At 39.6% G+C, this 20,437-nt stretch overlaps 1 protein-coding gene across 1 annotated transcript; it reads right to left on the reverse strand.

The window, feature by feature from the left end:
• Positions 1-1,993: 1,993 nt before the first annotated feature.
• man1b1b (mannosidase, alpha, class 1B, member 1b) lies at positions 1,994-19,578 on the reverse strand. Its single transcript, XM_029511429.1, has 15 exons — positions 19,360-19,578; positions 19,126-19,262; positions 18,582-18,701; positions 18,143-18,251; positions 17,428-17,546; positions 15,774-15,907; positions 15,582-15,688; positions 15,237-15,416; positions 13,547-13,695; positions 12,362-12,550; positions 10,671-10,861; positions 9,923-10,043; positions 6,899-7,093; positions 6,545-6,676; positions 1,994-6,078 (listed from the first exon to the last, which is right to left on the reverse strand). The coding sequence occupies exons 3-15, from the start codon at positions 18,684-18,686 to the stop codon at positions 5,872-5,874; spliced, it is 1,938 nt and encodes a 645-aa protein (XP_029367289.1). The 5' UTR covers positions 18,687-18,701; positions 19,126-19,262; positions 19,360-19,578; the 3' UTR covers positions 1,994-5,871.
• Between the last annotated feature and the right edge of the window lie 859 nt (positions 19,579-20,437).

Genomic DNA, 20,437 nt, shown 5'->3' on the forward strand with positions numbered 1-20,437 from the left:
TATCAAAGTGCATACTCATCTGCCAATCCTGCTGCCTCTGTTACAGTTGTGACCTTACGCTTATTCAGATATTCAGCAACCCGACTAGGCAGAGAGTTTTTAAACTGCTCAAAGATAACCAACTCACACAGCCTTTCAAAATCCTCAACATCTGAAGTCATTCACCAACGATTGAAATTATTAGTCAGCTCCCTTGCAAACTCCATATAAGACTTCTTAACCCTTTTCTCCCCACGTCCTAAAACGCTGGCGATATGCCTCTGGGACCAACTTATATGCCTTCAATACAGAAGGCATAACTGATTTATAAGTTAGATTACCACTGTTTAAAGATGCATAAGCCTCCTGTGCTTTCCCTGACAATACACATTGCGGCAGCAAAATCTGCACAGTCAGACCAGCTCCTTGCCTCCGCAATCCACTCAAAAAGAGAAAAGAACAGGATCCCTCTCATTGAACTTTGGCAAGAGATGCAGATTATTCCCAACATCTGGGGACCTCGACAGTGATGATGAACTTTCTTCCCTTCGCAAAACGTCCTCAGAAAGCTTACCATCTCTGACTAACTCCAACTTAACAGTCTGCAACTCTGTCTCACAATGCAACCGCTCAATAGCCACTTGCTTATCCATCTAAATCCTTTGCCTTTCTAGTTCCAAGTTTTGTTTCTCTTTTTCATGAGACAACTGTAATAAAAGCAATTCCTTCTGCTGCTCAAAAGTTAAACTACCTGATGGACCTGCCAATGCCTGAGCTGCCAGTGACTGACCAGATCTCTTACTTAGCAACCAGCACCCACTTCTCAACCAAATGTAGTTTAACCATATCCTTTATATTCCCTTTACGCCGCCTAATCACCAAGACCACTTAGATCCACTTTATACTCTTCTGCAATTTTAAAAAAACTGATCTTTAGTGCACCGATCCAGCAACTCCCCACATGGGCCAGCAACAAAATGTTCTATCCCTGCCATAATAGCCTTGGTCTAAAGATGCACAAAACAAAACAAACACTGAACCAACAGACAGTGATGTCAAGGTCATCCAGTGCACAAAAAGAGACAACAACGTCCCCCAACTAATGTTGAAGTCCCCCTCTATCTAGACTGCCTATCCCAAACCTATCTATCTCACTGCCCCTAGTCTTCATGCAGAGTAGCGGTGGGCTATTTAAACATTCAACCCAGTAGCTCAGTTAAGTCACCAGCAAGCTGGTTACCCAGCTCTGACCCCACACCGCAAAAAAAAAAACAAGCCCAAATGGACCATGTTGCTATGCCTACGCAGGGGAAACTCCACAAAAGCCACACTACACTAGAGGACCATGCAATCACTGCTGATAGCTCACACCTGCCCACTCATGTCAACACATGAGATACTGCAGGACCAAACTCCCCTTACTGAAACAAGAACCAAATCAACTTTCCTCTCCAAAATGCATCTCCCAAACCTAACTTACGTCAGAAGGGCACCAAACAAATCAGATTCAACAAGCCCCCTGTTATGAATCGGGCCGCACAGTCATGACAAAGAAGGGAGATGCACACAACAGAGCCAATTAACCAATTTATTAAAAAAAAAAAAGGGAAGTAACTCAAGAGAAAAACCTAACCTAACAATGGCATGTGTAATCAGTGAAATCAGTAGTGTAGGTGAGTGCATGAGTGGAACAATGTATGAATGTAATGTTGTAGGGTGCAGAAAGGCAAATCAAAATGTCAACTCAACAGCCAAATAATTGTCTCAGCAGCAACTGCACTACCAAGGGTTTTTGAAGAGCCCCAGGTGTTGCCAGTGTTCCTGATGATGCTGCCACACCCACCTCCAGTACCTGCAGAAACAGAGCAGCCACACAAATTAAAGCCACAGGCAGACTGGGCAGAGAGGGTCATAACACTGGAAATAAAAAAAGTGAGCCAGTCCCCCATTTTACCCCCAAATGATCAAATCAGATGTTTTGGTGAATACTTTTTTAATTAAAGCAGATCCAGATTTGTATACACCCAGTGACATCAACAATAACATTTTATATGTTTGAAATCAAAAAAAAAAAAAAAAAAAAAACAACAACATTGAAACATTGAACCAGTGCAGCCGTTCCCTCAATCAGAACAAAGCTGTTTAACAGGTGTTCCACATTCATGTATTTAGATCCCATCCCACAGCATCAGGACAAAGATTACACTTAAAGTTGAAACGAGGACACGTTAGGTCGACACACAACATGAAAACGACAGAGGTCTTCCACGCTTTACTTCTCAAGATATGTCAGCTGAGTGCCCGCTTCAACAAACACTCAGCGACTCCTTTTGTGTGGACCTGACAGGTGACTCAAATCTGGCTTTTAGAATCAGTTTCAATGGCTTTTAATGGTTTTAATGACCCTTTCAGTCTCTAAAACATTAATTCATATTTAAGCTGTTTGGAATGCTCAAAACATACAGATAGACGGTCAATTATGTTACATATGTCTCTGAATTCCTTCTTTGGAGAATCTGAGTCTTTTTTTAGCCATCTGTCAAATCCAGAGGAGAGAAAACTGAGCAACCGTCACTGTGATGCTCAAGTTGCTCGTCATCAGTCAACCTGGGAAACCTGGGCTCTTTAAAATGACCACCATATTATAATTACAGCAGGTTGTGTAAACATTTCCATCGTGTTTATTTATGATAGTTTAAGACAGTAAAAAGGTCTGACCAAAAACAATACGTAGAACGGCAGCCCTTAACAGAGGCCTCCAACCACCCCCAACCCTAAACCAACTGTTCCAAAACGGGCCTTAGTCTCGCCGTCAAAGTGACGGAACAGCTGATGATGATGGTGATTTCACTGTTCATTATTTTAGCATGACAAATTGTTGGTCACTGATCAGGGACATGAAGACTCTGTAAAATCTGTCTCTTTATTGGCAAAGCTGCAGGCATCTGTGTGTGTAGCCCACTGTAAAAATCAGTCTGTTGGATGGCCACAACCAATATAGAAATGAATCAGTCATCGATGGCCAAAAATCTAAAAATAATCTAAAAATCAGTCACACTGTTTATCAAAAGCACTGAAAATATCCCCTTTGTTAGTTTTTCCTGAAAGATCTGGCTTTGGATAAATGGCTTTTCATCTGAAAAAACTAACTGAAATACCAGTTGATCATATGTTCAGCATATTTGGCTCAGGAATTATGCAGAAACACACACAGTGGGGTCACGGAGCCCTTGTAGGCATTATTTAAATACATATACTGGTAGAGTTTAGCTTTATGTAAATCCAACCATTACTTTGATGGACTGCTGGAAAAATAACGATTCCATTTCACTGTTGTACTGCAAAAATGGTCATACCTGGGGTTGGCTGAATGGAGAGGAATGAATGTTAACTGCTTTGAATGTTGTCTGAAGCAATATTAAAAGGCACATGTGAGGAAAAAGACAATATATAAAATGAGTTTGGTCTCAGTTCAAATTAAAAACGGTTTCAGGTAAACAATTATGATGTAAACTACCTACATGTGGGAATGACTGCAAACTGCTGTTTAAGGGATTTGACAACAAAACTGAAGGATAGCTGTAATTACAACTTAAAAATCAATATATTAAGCTAAGTCTATATAACACCAAACACTTACTTTCTCAGTCAAAGGAGAAAACAAACGCAAAACCTAAAAATGGAAGATGCCAAAAGAAGAATAAAATGAAACATTCAGTGTGTTCCCTCTCACCCCCCGTCTTAAACTAAATCACTGATGCTCATTGCTATCCTCACAAAACACAAGCTTCACAGTTCATAACATCTGCTGCTTGGAGCAGTTGAAATACAATCAAGTTAATCTGTGTGTAGAGACCGGTGCTGCATTCATGTCATAAGGGAGAAACAGCTGGAAGGTGCGTTTGTTGTTGAGTGAGCTGGACCTGCCAGACTTTACATTTTAGTAGATTTGGCGAAGTTGATTTAGCAGCAAATCATTCCGTACACCTGATAATTTCTTGCTCATGGCATCACAGATGACATGATGAAACTACACATTCACACAATGGACGACCAAACAAATGCAAGACTTAATGCCTTGCAGAATGTTATTACCTAGATGTTTATTTATTTACACATTTAACTTTAGAATTAAAAAAAATAGCAATAGCAAAGAGTTGTTCAAAAATATTTCTCCTTTTGAAATTTAGATACTGATATATATATATTCCTAATTGATAAAACAACCAAATGTCAACTCAAGTTATCTCTCTATAATAAAAAATAAATAAATAAAATGGTTCGCTTTAGAATTTGTGAAATGACCCAAACTGACCTAATTCTACCAGAAGTAACTGATGGCAATATTAGTTAATAGTGGTCGTAAAGAAAGATCATCTTTATTGACATGGTACAGGCACTAACTGGGGGAGCCAAGAGCTGCTGTGTCCATGTGTGCCACCATCTTTGCTTAAGAAAAGTATTTGATTTATTATATCGTTTTGGCATAATTGAGCACTTTGCCCCTTACATCTGTTCTCAACCTTTTTAAACTACCTAATTCACATAAGGATTCTGAATTAAGTGTACAGTATTATCAGCTTACAGCTGTATAAAACAAAGCTGTTAAAGAAGCTGCAAACATTACAGCTCCACCAGCTGCAATAATTAAAGCTACCATACAAATATCTATTTGCTGTTGAAGAATCAAAGCCAATCTGAATGTAGGTCTATATTCCCTCTCTCAAACAACATGAGGGGTTCAGAAACTCTTTTCATTGTCTGAAACTTTTCTATGTGACACACAGCTGCCTTAACTAATTTTACCCTACTTATGAAGTTTGGTAAAACACCCTTAATTCAGATTCAGATTAGTCAGTATTGAAATGCACTGCTTTGTTTTGACATCACAAATTTATAGAAATCTTAATGGCTGTGTCTTAACGTGGGGTGTGTGCGTTTATCTGTAGATCAAGTGCATGGAGACTTGGGAGACCCTACTTCGAACAATATGGAGCCGTAAAGTCATGGGCAGAAATGTTTTTACCGATTGCTTTATCAAATACTTTACAAAGACACTGCTGTATAGTTTTTGTCACTGAGCATTAAGTTAACCTCAAGATTGTGAGGAAGCAAAAAAGTCATTAATTGGGCATATTAGCCTTTAAATAAAGGCATTAGTGTCCACTGATAAACGGGCTGTGGAGAAAATCTTGACAGAATTTTTTATTGAAATTTTGTCATCCGGTAAACCTTGTTTTCTGTTGACTGACCGACCTTAATGAGTCAAGATTCAATCGCACAGCAATGTTTTCCTCTTGATGTGAAGGGATTGAAGAAGAATTTCACACAGCATTTCCTCACTTGTCCACTATGACATGAATTCAGCAAACACATAATCGGTGTCAGGAAGCTTCAGCATCTGAAAATAGCACTTAATGACTGTATACAGCGAGGAACTAGCTTTGTCCTCATTTCCCTGTGAGAGTCACACCCATTTAAAAACATGTGAGGAGAGCGAAAAGGGTTCAGGTGCAGGAGGCAGTGGTTGGTTTCAGTTCAGTTGGGGAACATGTTGCTACGAAGGTGACCAGCCTCCTGTCACACCCAACACTCAGGTCAGGCCACCAGGTACTGGCTTTGTGTCACAGTGGGTTACATTCTGTTCCACAAACCACAAAATAATCAGCCTTGAAAGTTTTTGAGGAATTGATTCTGGTATAGCCATTTTTGTTGAACAGCGACAATTTTTAGCAAAGCATAGGCAGAGTTCACTCATTGAAATAGGAAAGACACAGCTGTCACCTTGGTGTTAGACCAACCCTGAGTTGTTGTGTTTTTATGTGCTGTCTGAATCAGTGTGTGCGTGCGTGCGTGCGTGTGCGTGCGCATGTGCCTGTGCGCATGCGTGAGTCATGCTGGGGAGGGCCATATTGGCAGAGGATGAGCTTCAGTGTTGAAGACATACTGTTCTAGGCTGATCAGATTGGGATCGTCAGAGAAGAGCAGATACAAATATTTCAGGGTCTCTCCCAGGAAGAAGCTCTCCATCTTGTCCCGGGGACTTGGGTACTCTGGATCACGTACATTATTGATTGAAGTGTAACCGCCTGAGGATACCTGAAACACACAGGCATTTATGTTTACAGCATCTACTGTAGAATTATTATATTCAGAGTTCTGACCCTCATTTCACACTGAGTTTATGACCTTAGTCTAAGTTCTCACATACAAATTTAACTTGTGGCTCTGTATATTCTACTTCATATTCCAAAACAGTATCACTGGATAAAATACCAGTCCATATGAATGACGGTGAAGCTCTTGGCTGTGACCAGCTTACACTCTGGATCAAAGGCCTCACCAAAGACTGAGAGGACAGCCATCAACGATGAAAAATATATCAAAAAATAAAAGTCCTAAATAGAATTCTGTACAAAAAGTATTCAAATCAGCAAATAATATGAGACATCTGTTTGTCGTAGTACGTCTCCACTGCACCTCCGTAGGGAGACAAACAACTTTTGTACTGTTCAGCACTCGTAAATTTCTAAATGTTTATTGTGGCTGTTGTTATTTTACCAACCTTGGTGTACTTATTAAAGTTTTGTAGAATCTCCCAACCCCAGTCCTGGTACTTGTTGTCCTTGGTGAATCTATATAGGTAGAAGAGACTTTCTACTGCCTCTGGTCGGAGGAGGTTGTGTCTGTCTGCAAGCTGTGCCACACAACACAAAGGAGAGACAATAATTAGTTTTAATATCTCCTTGATTCAGAGCACCCTTTGTAGGCGTGTTTATTCAGGTGAGTTTAGTGGATTCATCAGTTTGAGCCCTGGATATTAAGACAATGGCCTTCTCATTTTCAAAGGTACATGATTTAAAAATGTTAAAAAGCACAGAACAGAATACGTAAGAGCAGACAATCTGTCTCAACTTACCTTCACTTCAATGTCCCGTGTGCTACCCTGATGCAGGTTGAAGTGGACAATCTCTGGACTGAGGCCTGTCTCCATGTGGACATACATCTGGTAGCACGTCTCCATCAGCTGCTTGGCCAGATCCATGTGATCAGCAGGCAGGCCATTGTGAGCACCGAGGGCCAGCGTGCCCGGAAGGAAACACACCAGATGATCCTGAATAAAGAGACAGCCATGCCAACAATAACAATGGCATGAATAATTACTTTAGACTTTATGTACAAGTTAATTTGAATATGGTTTCAACGCTGTAGCTATCTAGTTAACCAGTTGGATGAATAAGAGTGACACAGTGCAGATTTCGTTTCTTTAGTGTCGCTGTTCAATATGCAAATATGTGTGTGTGTGTGTGTGTGTGTGTGTGTGAGACCTTACAATACACATATGACCCATTCACTCTATTAGTTTTTTTTTTGTATACTGAGTTCACTTGTTTGTTGGTATTATCAATGAAGGCACTTGTTTTGACTGGGTAATATATTAAATCTCAAACGTTAAAGCGCAGTCTTTAGACCACCAGTCACTCAAGACCAGGCTTAAAATGTTCCTGTATGACAGAGCTTATAGTTAAAAAGTTAAAGTCCATCTACTCTTTAGCTATGCTGCAATAGGCCTAGGCTACCGGGGGAAGGACTGAGTCTCTCTCTCTCCCTCCCTCCCTCCCCTTCTCCCAGTTCTAAGTATGTGTACTGAATTTACTAACCATGTTTTCCCAAAGTCTCTATCTCTCCCATTTCCTCTCCTCTCTCACCCTGTCCTCATCCTGCAGGTGGTGACTCATCGCCATCCCATGTTCCTGCAACACCTGCTGGTCCCATAGTGTCATGAATTCTGTCCTCATCTCCATGAACTTCCTATAGCAACATGTTCCTGTCTCCACCCTCCACCCCATGCCTTTCTCTCTCTCTCCCACTCTCAACCCAACCGATCGAGGCAGATGGCCACCCCCCAAACCTGGTTCTGGCAGAGGTTTCTGCATCTTAAAGGAAGTTTTTCCTTGCCACTGTTGCCAAGTGCTTGCTCATCGGGGGATCTGTTGGGTCTCTTTAAATAATTTTACCTGACCTGCTCTATATTTTAAGTGCCTTGATGTAACTTTGTTATGATTTGGCGCTGTACAAATAAATCTGATTTGATTTGTTTTGACTTGATTTGACTAAGTAGGTTTGTCAAATATCAAGTTTAATGTGGAGTTTCTCAAATGGCATGACCCATTAGCTCAGAGTTGTTAGATCAACTCATGAACTTATGTAAATTCAGGGAACTATGATTTAATTGCACATTGCTGCCAAATTACAGTTTGACAAACTGGTGGCGACACTTTCTACTTATCAAGCAGGGTCAAATTAAAGAATCAACTGAAACCTCTGACACAACTGACGTAAAAGGAAATTATGTTTTATTATAGTGTCAACATGACTGAGACTTGGTGCATTCAATAACTTATGGAATGAATGTGGATTAAGTTTGATGCCTCATGAAGAGCACCGCTTGTCTAGCATTTTGTGAGGTACAGGTTCTGGATTTCATTGCAGTGAATAGGAAGCAGAATAGATAAGATTCGTCATTGTTTTGAACAACAGCTTGACTTCACATTACTGCATTTCTTGTTTTGTCACTGACTTATCCAATAGAGATACCAAAACGAACAAAATAGGACTGTCAAAGTCAATGCAATAATAATGTATTGATCACAATTTCACTTAAAAAAGGTGCTATTTGGCCTTGTGCTTCATAGATAGAAGTGTCCATTATTGTCTGTCCCACATGGTGGCAGACATTTGTCTTTGACAGGACTCCCAGAAACATTCACAAAATTCCATTAAACACTCAAGATTAAGAACCACATAAAATTAACCAACTTCATATTTCAATGCACAGACACAGTTAAAATCACTTTTAGTTCATGTTTAAATTTGACTGTGCATGGCATCACATAACCTTCAAGTGGCATTTGAGGAGTAGACCTGCCCAAGTGGTGAATGAAACGTTCATTTCCAAATTCTGCCAAGTGGCTCATTTAAAAACACAAAGGTTGTATATAGCTATTATCAGAGGTTTAGTTGTCACTGGAGTACATTCAAGCACACATCTTGCAGCCAAAGCCTGAGCTCTGACAATGTATGACAGACCACACTCAAAAATGCTTGACAGAAAACAATGGATGCATCAATCTCACTCAAATTACTGATATCAACTGCTAAATGGACAGCCACAGCATGCAGACCAACTAACAAAGTGGGGGATGATGGTCTTAGCTACAAAATTTAGATAGCTTCCAATTTTGTGAATTACCCTCAAGAGCCGTTGCCTTTTTCCTCTCTTTTTTTACACTATCAAAGAAGGCCTATGCTGTGTATTTTTGTTTGCAAAATATTGAGAAGTCATTGTGGGTGACTAAAACAATTTTAGTATGTGACTACATGTCTTACATTCCAATCTATTACAAATACAATTTTGTGTTCTTCAGGTTCAATATTGTAATGACCAATATGTGAGTGAATAAAACTCGTACATTTGTACATTTATTGAACTTGTACATTTAGCATAAAATGTGTCCACCTTTTTTATTTCATTTAAAAATGATTTTTAAATCATTTGACACCCTTAGGAAAAAAGAAATCTGCGCTAATTTCTCATGCAACCTCATTACAGCATCACCGAGGTACTGAGCCAGTCCTGTTGGTTTTGGGGATGTATTGGAAATAGGTGAGTTATTTTTATGTGAAAAGTTTGGTCTGAAAAAAACAGTGTTAAATACTAATGGAGAGTTTATTATTTCTATACAGCTTACAGACTTAGTGACTACTATCATATGTTTCAGGTAACTAAACCTTCCTAAAAGTACATCACAATAGTTTTAGCCAACAAGGCTGACAGACATTCAAATGGCTTTGAATCTGATGAGTTAGTATAAGGTTGACAATGAAATTTAAGAATACAGACCAACAGGAGAACCCTGAGGATGGTTCTCATATAACTGACCATTTTAGGGCTGAACTGTCCATGTGAGAGCTCTCCAACAAAGGTGAGGCCATTAGGTGAAGACTTCTGTAGCAGGTTCTTCTTTACACCCTCTATTGCCTGCAAATAGTCCTCCAAGAGCCTTCACAAACACACAGACGTACAAACAGAATGAACAAAAATCAGATAGGGATGCACTTTGAGCTGTGATTATATTGGATTATATCTGTGATTATCTGTTATAGTCTCCAATATTTCAGTCAGTTGGTTCATCCTTCTAAAATTCACTGCTTTTCTTTCTCTTAACTGAAAACAAAGTAAATCTCTTGAACAATTATTGAAGAGTTGTCAGCTTTGGCTCCATCAAACAGTAATGATGCCCTTCCGTATTGAGGCACTGCAGTCAGGAACCTTCAACCTTTTTTGGTTGCCCTACCCTGAACTGAGCCATGACATTGTCCTGTGTCACGCAGTCTGAGCTCTGCAGGCAGCTCATTCCCTGTATTGGTATGGTTTTTGCTCTGATATCACATACAGATGGACAGGCAGGTGTCTTCAGACCCTGCCCATTCAGCTGTCAATTTTAAGTGGCAGTTTTTAATATTTTATTAAATTAGCAAAAAATTCAAAAATGTAAGAGTTTTAAGCTGATTTTTGTCATCAAGGGTAACTGAGTGTAATATTTTATTTTGGGATATGGAAAACGTTTAAGAGCTCTGAATACTTCCTGACCGCTCTGTGGTTGCTAGATGTGCACTGTCCAACTCACTGGGTCTCCTTCTTGCCTCCCTGGATCCACTGCTTCAGCAGGTATTCGTAATAGCTGTCTGCTCTGGCTCCCAGTGTGTAGATGCCTTGATGGGTGAACTGCCCATTGTTTGTATTGATGAACATGGGAACAAGGCCATCCAGCTTGCCGTCAAGCTTATGGACCTGATTCATAACCTCAGCAACAGCAGTCTGGAAAATTTAAAATCAGGGGTCAAAATGAGTGAAATTCTGGATATTCAGTATTTTAATGACTCAAAAAAGAAGAGAAGTATTCTAAATGTCAAACCCAAACTTAAAAAAATGGCAGATTATTTTAATAGGCAGGAATACAGTGAGACTGAACACTCAAAACTAATTTACACACACATTTGGTTCAAAATGAATTAGGTCAACACAATATAATACATTCTCCATTTTACATTTTACATGTAACCCCAACTCTCAAACTAGCAAAAAGAAATGGTTAGAAGAGAAATTGTTATCTTAGTGCACATGCTTGTTGTAAACAGGTAAAAAACAAACAAACAAAAAAAAAAAAAAAAAAATCAAAGTAACTATGTGTAATGGCGCAAGTACTCAGTATCAGCAGTATCATTATCGGTGGGTACTCAAATGTAATATCGCACTTGTACACTACTCGTTTTGGAAAAAAGTGGTATCAGTGCATCACTAGATATAATCAATCTATAATACTGGCACAGCTACTTCTTGTACATACAAAGGACTAAAACTGTAACGTTTATTGCTATACTGCACCTCTACTTTGTGTGCACAGCAATTTCTAGTAATCTATCTGATCTATCCTCCATATTTGGTCCCTGCATAAAACCTTGCAGGTAAGACTATCAGTTTAAATTAACTATACATTGAAATCACTTAAAATTGTTTTAAGTTGCTTTCGGCAAGAAGAATACATGATGACTATCAGTTAATTTCAACAATCACAATTTAGGTTTTTAAATATTACCACAAGTAATTGCACAGAACATGATTGTTTGGCAGATCAGCTGCAGGACATTCAGTCCTTATGCCACATTAAACATGCCTAATGTGGCAGGTTTCATATGACTAAACATGACTTGATTCAAACAGTTTAAAGCAGGAGTGTGTCTAGTCTGGGTTCTAACTTTCCAGTGTACAGAACAAACAGTCTCTCCAAGAAGTTGTGATTTTCTGTTTGCAATAACTCAGGGATAAATCACATAAAATTCTGGTACAATTTTTGAGAAAACCTCCCCCATTAAATTATATGAAAGGCTTGCCATGTTCGCAGCCCTATGAAGGTGTAACTTTAATGGAACATATATCCTGACAAAAAAAAAGTGCAAATAGAATGGCACCAGAGGAAAGGTTGCTGTCCATTTAGAAAGTCTTCATATTGCTACCTTCAGTAGCTCATAATGACAAAGCACATGCTGAATAGAATAAAAAGTACTAGAATACTTTTTTTTCATGACTTAAGACTGTAATATAAGATTGGATATTTGTCACCTTCAACTATAATCCCTCAACCTCAGTTCTGACCTGATAATCCACACAATTCTGTGATCGCAACAGCTGAATATATAAGCAGCAAAACATCCACTCAATATCTGTCAGTGTTGTTTAGAAGTGCTGGAATTATATGACAGAAAATACAAGTGCCAAACACTGGATCTGCACAGTTGTACCACTTGGTCAGTTGGTTACCTCATACTGTGGATCCTGGGTGAGGTGGCTGAGCTCTCTGAACTCCAACTGGATGCTTGTAACCTCAGCCACAGTGCTGTCTGAGGTCCAGCGAGGAGGGTGGGCTGTTCCTTTCCCAATGTTCACATCAGAGTAAGGGATCTTGGAGGGAGTGTTGAAGGCTGGCATCAGTCTGGAGCCAATGTCTTTCTGTAGAGGGAGAACACAGATTATCTGTTGACTGATTTTAGATGTAAGAAGAAGGGAAAAAAAAAAAAAGGCAAACAGGTGCTTTGCTGTTTTAAGTATTTTCCCAAGGTGTCTGTTTTTGGGCTAGAGCGGGTAAGTTACTATACTCCTACGATTTCAAAGGATGTAAAATCCACAGTGATGTCACAGACTGATTTATGGACTTGGCATGTTTCCATGTTGGTCTTTGAATCAAATTGTAACCATATTGGACATGTTTAAACTGGGGAGGAGTGGTAGGTGGGTTTTTCAAAGTAACCCAGGACAAGGCAAACAGTAATAATTAGCCTGGCCGTGACAGCTTAACACCTGCTGCACCATGTTATGATTGGCTGTCATACCCCTTTAACAACAGATATGTGAGCCTCAGTTTATGGGGCAGGAGCAAGCTTAGGATTTGGTTATGCAATCGTAAAACTATTGGGCTTGCTGTGAAATTATGTTCTGATAAAGATTCACTGGAATGTAGCTTTAACATTTTATTAGTTAAGTCTAACTAATACACTGCTCAACAGACATTAGCCTAAACGTAGAGAGCAAAAATTGTATTAAATGTGATTAAGCACTAGCAATGCCCCCTGAAAGCTAAACGTTTCATTGAATGAAGTGTGTCTTGACCCTACATTTTACAGTGTTCCTTAGTTCAATTTGTACGTAAACATGCTATAATGCACAAGAGGAGTTACAGGATGCTTTTAAAATTGATGGCATTTGCAAATGGGAAACCCTTTTTAATGAGATTTTTTTATCCTTTAGGTTTCTATTTGAGTGAATGGCAGAGGCCCGCTGGTGTGTCAAATGACAGAAAAGGCCCAAATATTTTCTGTCTGTACAGGTATCAGTTTAAGTACATGGCAAACTACTGCTGTCTGCTTTCTTCATTGTATTTAAAACAGACTTTCATTTGTTTTTGTGTGGTCAAAAAGGTTTTTGACATGAGTACATGTGTTGACTCACAGCTTTGTCCAAGAATAGGGTGTCTCCAGTCAGATGGTACGTACTCAGTAGCCCCCCCAGGATACGGATGGTGCTCTCAAAGAGGTTGACATCTACATTCTTGCTGAATGTGAGCTCTGTCGCCACCCATATCTTTGCTTCTTCAAACTCTGCATGTTTTAAAGAGTAGCAATGACTTCAAAATTAACCATGGTATTCTGCAACTATCAGAAATTGTTCTTATATATATTAAATTAGCTCATGCAAAAAGGCTTCATTTTTTTGGTTTTCATTCATGCCACAGTCCTCCCATTAGCTATATATTGCCAACTATATTACTTCTGACTGTGCTATGATTGCCTGAAACCAGCAGTGCAAAACTGGTTTAAGCTAGCCAACCACAACATAATGACCACCTTCCTAATATTGTGGAGGTCCTAGTTTTGCTGCTCAAACAACCCAGACCCTGAAGGCCTGAAATCAGGTAATTTAACCCCCCAGGTTGTGAAGTTGGGCCTGTATGAATTGGACTTGTTTGTCCTGCACATCTCACAAATGTTGGATTGTGCTGAGATCTGGGGAACACCTTGCGTTGGTTGATGTTTCTCAAAACAAACCTGAATCATTGCTAAAGAAATGCAGCGTCATGCCCTCCACTTCAGCAGCCTCCTCCGTGCGCGTGTGTGTCATTCTTCCCAAATGGCAGGAGTGGAGACAGGTGTGCTGGAGTCAGAGCCAAGACACACCAGCTGCAACCCATTCTATAATCAAGACCTCTACTTATACTCAGCCCTGCCAGATCGTAGACTGTTCACACAGTCAGTCATGCTTCAAGCCTCAACTAGATAAAAATTTTTGTCAGTATCACTCATTCCTCTTTTTGTGTTCCTTCAGCCTTCCTGCCTCATCTGCATGGTCGGTCCCTCTGCCTGGCTCCCCTTTCCATTCCCTGTACCCAGCCCAAGCCCCCCGGTGCCTGGCTCCCAGCCCCTGCTTCATAAATAAATCCTTTTGCCATCTGTCGCTTGCCTCGGTGTACTGCTTTTGGGTTCACTAGTCTAGCCCTAACATGCAGGGAGCATTATCCTGCTGTAAAGGGGTCATTGCAATTAGGGAACAAATGTTATGATGCTCACATGTAAACTGTAGGATCTTTTGTGGGAGGAAAGGCCAGCATGGGCATCCAGTCTGCAGCTACGCAGCTATATACACAGCACATTGTCATGCTCTATGTGTTCTGGCAGTTCTCTATCAGAACCAGAAAGTACAGTAGCTCTCCTGCTGGATCAGGCCAACAAGTGCTCAAGTTCCCTGGTTTTCATTTCTTGGACCACTGCAGACTGGGAACACCTCACAGAGCTACAGTGTTGCAGATGCTTTGGCCTAGTCCTATAATTTGTCTCCAACACATCAACTTCTGGAAAAAAATATTTACTTTGCCTTTAATATATCCCACCCACAGACAAGTGCGACTGTAATCAGATAGTAGCAATCCTTTCAGCTGCCAGTGGCAATAATGTTGTGTCTAATTAATGTATTCTGTTATGGAGAAATTGTGAACTTCATGTCACAACATGTTGATCAGCAAGATAGAATTTCTTAATGTTGCAAAATAAGTTTGGCAAAGCTCAGAATAAGACAACAGCTTTATCTTCAGCCGAGTCCAAGTTTTTCACGGAAAAGACTTGTAGTGTTGGAATGCAGAGCCTACCGTCCTTAAGTCCTAGGATCCACATGGTGTCCAAGGCATCAATAAGCGTCAAACCAAGGCCAAACCACTCGCTGTAGGATTTGGAGATGGGCCTGAGCTCATCATGGCCCCATGAAAAGTCTTTATAACCCTTCCATGCATGTCTGAAAGCTTCCCGCACGGCCTCCAGCCGAATCGCTCCTTGAGCACACAATACACACAATATTATACTTTGGGATTTTGAAGCTTAAGTTCAGATTCAAACACAGTCAAGCCTCTTAGAAACTGGATGCTTTGTCATGTGTTTTGGTAAAAGTGAAATTACTGATGAATAATTAACAGTGAAATTGGTAAACCAGAACATACCTGACTCTTTTGAAAATTTGGCATCTAGGTTAGAAGGGGAATCCACCTTTTCCTGGTCCTTGGTGCCCTCTGTGCCCTGTTCTGTGTCTATCATAGCTCCCCGCCAGCTGAAAGTAACCAGGGAAATTAGAAATAAACATACTGTATGATGACATAACTAAACTTTGGTTGCGATTCAAGTCAAAGTCTCACCTAATGACTCCCTCCTCCTTCCTTTCTTTTTCACCATCCACTGGCGTTTCGTCTACAATTGCATCTGAAGCATTTCCTTTCTTCTGAAGACGGTTCTGTAGGACAGGCGGCCCTCTCTTATTGGATAATTTCCTCTATGATATAAACAAAAAACTTTTAAATCTTTACTTCACATGTGCAGGTTGCGCAGAATGGTTGATATGGATAACATGTAACATGTCAATGAACTCATGGCAGAATAATAACTTGGATATAATAATAACTGGGATAGAGGAAAACTCTAAATAAGTGGTTGACAGCTTTTTCGGAGTTATCTTAAAAAGTGAAAAAAAAAAAAAAAAGTGGTGGCCTACTTTAGAGCCCCTAACGTTATAGGTTTACAATATCTGTGATTAAGGCATTGACCTAAACATTGTTATTGGGGATGCACCAATACCACGTTTTTCCAAATGAACACTTGCATTTGAGGACTCACCAATACTGATACCGAGTACTTGCGCCATTAGACGCATTAAGTTACTTTGAATTTTTTTTTATTTTTCCAGATATCATCTTATTTGACCAACATTCGTCAGTCTGATTTTCTTGTAAATGGGTGACTTTACTGCAGTGAAACTTGTGTGTGACAAACACAAATTTAACAAAATTGTGACATACTGACATTCTACTTTATTAGTGCTTTTATAAACATGGCACTGCCACACATATAGTACCGTAAGGTTTCAGTAACATGACTGGCATTTGAAAAAAAAGTGCATTCAACATGGCACTGCCACACATACACTCCTCTCGACAGTTTTGCTGGACAATTTGCATTCTGCCTTGTTTTAGTTGCTCTCATTTGCCTGTAAATAGTTCCACAATGCTAACATGACTCCTCACTTCCTGCTTTGCAGTCAAGTGCTGTAAACCACACGCTGCCATGAAGTACGAGTATTAATGCCCGGTAACGGACCGATACCAGTATTGATGCATCCCTAATTGTTATCATTGTTCTATTGTACCTGTCAGTGATAGGCCTTAACCATATTTAACCAATTAAATATAACAAACAATCAAGTGACTTTCCTAAGTTGTAAGAATCATTCTGTCCCTGATTTAAATGTGTACTCTCAAGGTGACCTGATATTCAAAGCAATTGATTCATGTAATGCCTTTCTTTTCCTATAACTCATACTAATATGCATCTTTCAATGACAGTATTGTATTGTTTACATTCCCCCTCCCATTTAAACATATTATACCCTATACTTAGAAAAACTGAATATAATTTTAAAATATATCACAAGTTTCTTACAAAGAAAAATTAAAATATATCATTAACAAAGGTATTCAGACCATAGGCTGTGCCACTTGAATTTAGCAAAGGTTCCATTACTGATCATCTCTGAGACATTTGAGATCTCACAGCAGACAATGCAGATAAGAGTAAAAGCCAGGCCACAAGGTGGAAGGAACTCCCTACAGCATTCAAATGCCTGATTGTGCCACAGTCCAGATCTAGAGGGGGTACAAGTGATTTGTGCTACTTCAAAGATTCCAAGGACAGCTTTGAACATAATTGTTCATTTGAAGAACTTTGTAACAACTCTATGGTTCACAACCATGCAAAATAACTAAACCCCTGATAGAACAGAAAGGCAGGGATAAAAACCTGAGAGAGTTGTTCTGGCAGTGCTGGATGACCCTGTTTGACAGGCTCAGGCAGCACATGAGGGATGAGAGGTTTCAGGACATGGTCACTGCCTGTGTCTGGCACTCCATCTGTAAGGCCTCAATACACAAAAAACGTGGTATGAGACTACTACTGGGAGAAAAAAAGTTAGGTTGTAAAACTGATTTATGACCCACATTGTAATATAGAGATTGTGTTCCAGTGCAGCTTGTGCATCCATGGGCAAATTTCATAATTTGGTGGTTTGGTTTTTGTTGAATTAAAAATGAATAAACGAAACCTTTCAGCAAAGATACATGCTTTCAAAAGTTATTGAAGTGTTACACATTCAATTGTCTTCCATGAAAGAGAAAAAGTATTTTGGCACAGTCTGCTCTTCATAAATGCCCTTCTTGCAGGGTTTTTTTTATAGTCATATGAAAATCATCTCCAAGCTATCTTGTACTTGTATGTATATGTATCTTGTATAGTTGACTTGTATACCCTTCCTTTCACCTAAAATAACAACAAAATTTTAGTGAACAAAAACTGTACCTTATGCAAACTTCTGGAAACAACCATATGCTTATATGTCTTCATTGCAAACAAGGTACTGTGCAATGCCTCCTGTTCTATTTGCATGCAACAAATCCAGCTCCTTGGAGGCCAAGACAAGATATCAGTGGCTGAATGTTAAATGTTTGAAGAACCTTACTTCTGAGGTGCTCTGTAATCGTAGGATAGGATGCCATTCCAAAAATAAACACAAGGATGAGGATGAGGAGAATGACACTCCGCTGCAATCTTGACAGTTGCTTCCATTTCTGCACGCAGACAGAAAAGAAAGAGATAAAGAATATCAGTTACTAAATGTGTTCCTATAATATGCTTGCATATAAATAATCATAATACAAAATGTAAGAAAAATTTTAGGCTATCAGCGGAGAGTAGCACTAAAAGCAACCAACGAATTAAATTCAGACACTTACTGATCTCAGTGGACAGTTTATTAGGTACATCTAACTAAAAGAATCCTGCCATAAAGTCCCCTTTGCCTTCAAAATATAACAATTACAGTATGCAAATGATATACAATATGCAAAACAGAAGATACAAGAGAGGAGGGAAATCCGTATGCGATGCTACTCACTTACCCTCCAGCAAGATTGCCTTCTCCACTGTTTACTGTTATTATAACTTCCAGTTTCTTGTCCAGAAAGGCTTACAGACACATAGTCCCGGTGAGAAGGTGGGTGCATGTCTGTAACCCAGCCCTGGAGGAGGACGCAGATGTCAGTGTAATGTCAGTGAGGGGAGGACACAGACGAAAACATCTGGGGAGGCGAAATGAACCCAGCTAAAAAATAAATAAATAAATAAATAAATAAAAACAACGAGCCGGTGGGAAAGGGTGTGCTAGCATGCCAGCCTGGCTGGAAAACACACTCTAGGTTTAATTACAAGCTATCATCACAATATCACACCTGTACAGCTGAGTTTCGCCCCTCACACACTCACTTTCCGCATTTAACATCAACAGTGATATCTGCAAACCTCACCTTCCGACGCAAGTTTAACCAACAGGCTGGCCATACGATATTTATAGCGTATCCGATAGCTTTAACTTTTACAAGGCGTACATTACTCCAAATTATTTTATGCGGAAACTGCAGAAAAACGAACAAAACGTTAATTTACCTTTCATACAGGAGATGAAACCTTTTGCGGCTACCTCGTTCGTCAGAGGTTTGAGGTAACGTTTTAGCGGGTCCGCAGTCCCACTGTGGGTCGAGGCATGTCCTGAGGCCTAAAGCAACCGACACCATGGACAAACACTACGGGCGCGTTCGAAGTAGAATAAAAAATAGTTTGAATATTTTTCGCTCACTTTTCATGACAACCGAGAAAAATGAAAAGGCGTGCTGACATTACCTTGGCGTGACCGATGTTACATATGCGACCGGTCTAATCCACCGCCGGGAGAGTGGGTAACGTTTTGATATCCGTTAGCTCAGCATCAGTGAAATAGTCTCTTCATCTTTCAAACGCTTACTATGACGGAGCCCGTTAAAACACTGCTAACGCGAATGGACCAACTCCCAGCTTCGAATGTGATGCAGCTCGCTCACACAATTCACTCTGAAGCATCCATGCTGCCTTCACTGGTTCCCAAAATTCGGGAAATACCACGAATGGTATAATATTTCCGAACGCTCTCATTCAACAGTTATCGTTCTATTGTCTGGATTAAATCGTATGTCATATGAAAATATTGTATGGTACCCGAATTTCAGTGTAGTACGAGGCGTATTTGTTTCTTGAAGTGTTTGTTTTGTTTATTTGTTTTTTGAGGGGTTTTTTTTTTTTCAGTTTTTTTGTTTTGTTTTGTTTTTTTTGTAATGTTTTTTTTTTACGTGGTTTAAAGAGGACCCACAGACAGCGCAAGTGTAAACCTTTAAACATAAGGAGGGCTAGACCCGATAACTCATTATATTACAAAATGACTATGGTTTATTTAGAAAGTATACCCTGTTATTTCTAATAGTAATTATCTTATTGTTTCACATATGCGAACCTTGACAGCTATATATTTCAACTGTTTCTTGTCCATAAGGTCAAGTTAATGATGATTACTGAATTTGCACATTGAAGCGGGCTGGATTGTAATAATGTTTATTAACCAATACACTGGCATGAGGTTGGACCATAGATTGTTAAGGAAGTGGAAGTGGATGTGAATTGACAAGTGAAGCCAAAGCAGAGGTTAAATGCATTCTTTCTAATGACCAGAGGGAGGCGACTCTGATGATATATTCACAAAACCCTTTTAATTTCTGGAAACTGATATATATTTTTCCTGTTTAAAAGATATATGAAAAACTGAATAAACTGTATTAAGAATTGTCGGAGTGTAACAGGGGCTCAACTTAGGACAGAAATGCAAATACTAACAAGTTACTTTACAAATGTATATGCTGCATACATGCAATTACACATTTGCTTAAAAAAT

Source organism: Echeneis naucrates, chromosome 9, assembly GCF_900963305.1.
Source record: "Echeneis naucrates chromosome 9, fEcheNa1.1, whole genome shotgun sequence".
Lineage (NCBI taxonomy): Eukaryota > Metazoa > Chordata > Actinopteri > Carangiformes > Echeneidae > Echeneis > Echeneis naucrates.

Coding starts and splice junctions, on each gene's coding strand:
- man1b1b (XM_029511429.1), bottom strand. CDS start 18,686: ATGCACCCACCTTCTCACCGGGACTATGTGTCTGTAAGCCTTTCTGGA. Junction 15,908..17,427: donor TGCCAGAACAACTCTCTCAG/GTTTTTATCCCT, acceptor TTTATATCATAG/AGGAAATTATCCAATAAGAG. Junction 15,689..15,773: donor AAGGAGGAGGGAGTCATTAG/GTGAGACTTTGA, acceptor GGTTACTTTCAG/CTGGCGGGGAGCTATGATAG.